Consider the following 2,109-nt stretch of genomic DNA (forward strand, 5'->3'; position numbering starts at 1 on the left):
CATGACTCGTGGAACCTGTGAGGAAGCTGGTCTCATCGTACTAAATGGTGGTCTAGGAGCAGCTGGGCGGATAGCACCGGGCATATTCTGGAATGCTGCATTCAAAAGAAAGAACCTGTATGAACCAGGAACTTCACTAAGTGAGTCAAAGCCTAAGCTTTCCTAGGGCTAAGGGTTGTATGAAAAGCCAAGACCCTTACAGAAAGTGAGTTTCAATTTAATATCGGAGATTAAAATAAAAAAGGATTAAGAAAAAACACCAAGAGCTCCTGAAACCCAGCTTGCTATACCATGGGTGAGGACCAAAATGCCACACATAACCCTACAGAATGAAAGCTATTGCTACCAAGGCAAATGAAGAATTGAAGCAAATACCCACTGATGGCATTTTTTTTCTTTGTTTTTAAACTTGGAGCTGGGCATGACAGTCAGCCAATACCCATCTTAGCAGTCACAAAGATAAGGTAGGAGGCTTGCTAGATCAGGGCCAGCCTAAGCTACACATTTCAAAATCAAAAAGAGCCAAATCTACCAACTATAAATTATCAGAAGCAATTTATCACTACAATAGGACAAATTTGCCTCATATGATAGCACTGGGGAATTGAACCCACAGCCTAGCACATGGGAAGGTAATTGTTATATCACTGAGCTATACACAGGCCCCTACTCCCACCCCCAGTCTCCAATTCCCAGATACAACTAAATGAGGCTTACGATGAGGTCTGGCACCCTGAGCAGTCCAGNGAGGACTTGGTCTTAGTTGAGCAATTTGGCTAGGAGGATAGTATGCAGCACGGTTCTGAGTCTGGGTAAAGAAAATAAGCCCATCAGCTTTAGGGGGTAATCCCTCCACAACACACAACTATCATTACATGCTCTCAAAACAACTGACTCTACCACCCTTGCCATTTGTCTTCCCAATTCGAATAACAACTTAGTGCTCTATCGTGGAGAGCTTATGAAGCCAACCTGACTTAGTTTCTTCTTCACACTCACCTGTGGGATAGCTGCCATGAAGTAACCTGAAGGAGGTGCTGGCTGGTAGGGGTTGATCACGGGGTTGGGCACAGCTCGTACACTTGCCATCCTCTGCATATACTGGTTAGTGAGGTGAGCCTGGCGCTCTTCTTTGCGCTGAGCTAAAGCTACATACAGTGGCTTCGTGGCCACAATTCTACCATTCATCTCTGTAACTGCTTTAGTGGCTTCTTCAGGGGATGAGAAACATACAAAACCAAACCCTTTGCTNCGCCCACCCTCCATNNTTACTTTTGCACTGGTAATTGTACCAAACGGAGAAAACTCCTTCCGGAGACGCTCATCATCAATACCGTCATCAAGATTTTTCACATAAAGGTTCACACCCTGAAAAGAAGGAAACTATGAAGAGAGGGCAGGAAGACTCTCGTGCTACCTAAGCACACCTATTACTTTAAGAGCCCACATCTCCTCTTCCCTCCCAAACTGTTACCTGAAGTAACTGAAATGAACATAAAATAGGTTTCCTCATCCCTGCCTTATGTGCTTGTCCGAGTAAATACGAACCTGATATCTGGTGATCCTATCCTGCTTCATCTGCTCAAATTTGCGCTTAAGTTCCGTCTGCCGTTCCACTTTTTTCTGAGCTCGACCAACATAAATCTGTTTTCCATTAAGCTCCTTCCCATTCATCTCATCCACAGCCTTATAGAAACCAAAAAAAAAAAAAAAAAAACAAACAAAAAAACAAAAACCCTCCCGTTACTTGCGAAAAGTACATATATCTCATTAGCAAGGAAAATTTGTCCAATTACTAACATTAACAATAGACCATTCCCCAAATCTCCAGGCTAAAGGGTGTACACGCTCCCAACTCTAATACATAGAATGCAAATAATTGATTACAATGCGTAGTTTCCATTTATGTTGGCATATAAATGTATACACATTTTAATAATGTATATAAATTTCAATACCAGAGCAAGTTTTGTACCCGCCTTTGAAAGAATAAAAAATGATTTAGTCTCTTACTTTCTGCGCATCTTCATGCCTTTCAAAGCTTACAAATCCAAATCCTTTGGATTTTCCACTTTCATCTGTCATTACTTTCACACTTAAGGCAGGCCC

The 2,109-nt window shown here is 42.2% G+C and overlaps 1 protein-coding gene across 1 annotated transcript in view; it reads right to left on the reverse strand.

The window, feature by feature from the left end:
• Positions 1-2,109, reverse strand: part of Pabpc1 (poly(A) binding protein cytoplasmic 1) — a 14,699-nt gene that overhangs the window by 5,180 nt on the left and 7,410 nt on the right. The window contains exons 5-7 of the mRNA XM_021183352.2: positions 2,014-2,109; positions 1,549-1,686; positions 1,273-1,368 (exon numbers count right to left, since the gene is read on the reverse strand). Coding sequence (XP_021039011.1) covers positions 1,273-1,368; positions 1,549-1,686; positions 2,014-2,109 — 330 coding nt within the window. The remainder of the gene's footprint in view (positions 1-1,272; positions 1,369-1,548; positions 1,687-2,013) is intronic.

The sequence above is a fragment of the Mus caroli genome, chromosome 15, assembly GCF_900094665.2.
Source record: "Mus caroli chromosome 15, CAROLI_EIJ_v1.1, whole genome shotgun sequence".
In the NCBI taxonomy this organism is placed as follows: Eukaryota; Metazoa; Chordata; class Mammalia; order Rodentia; family Muridae; genus Mus; species Mus caroli.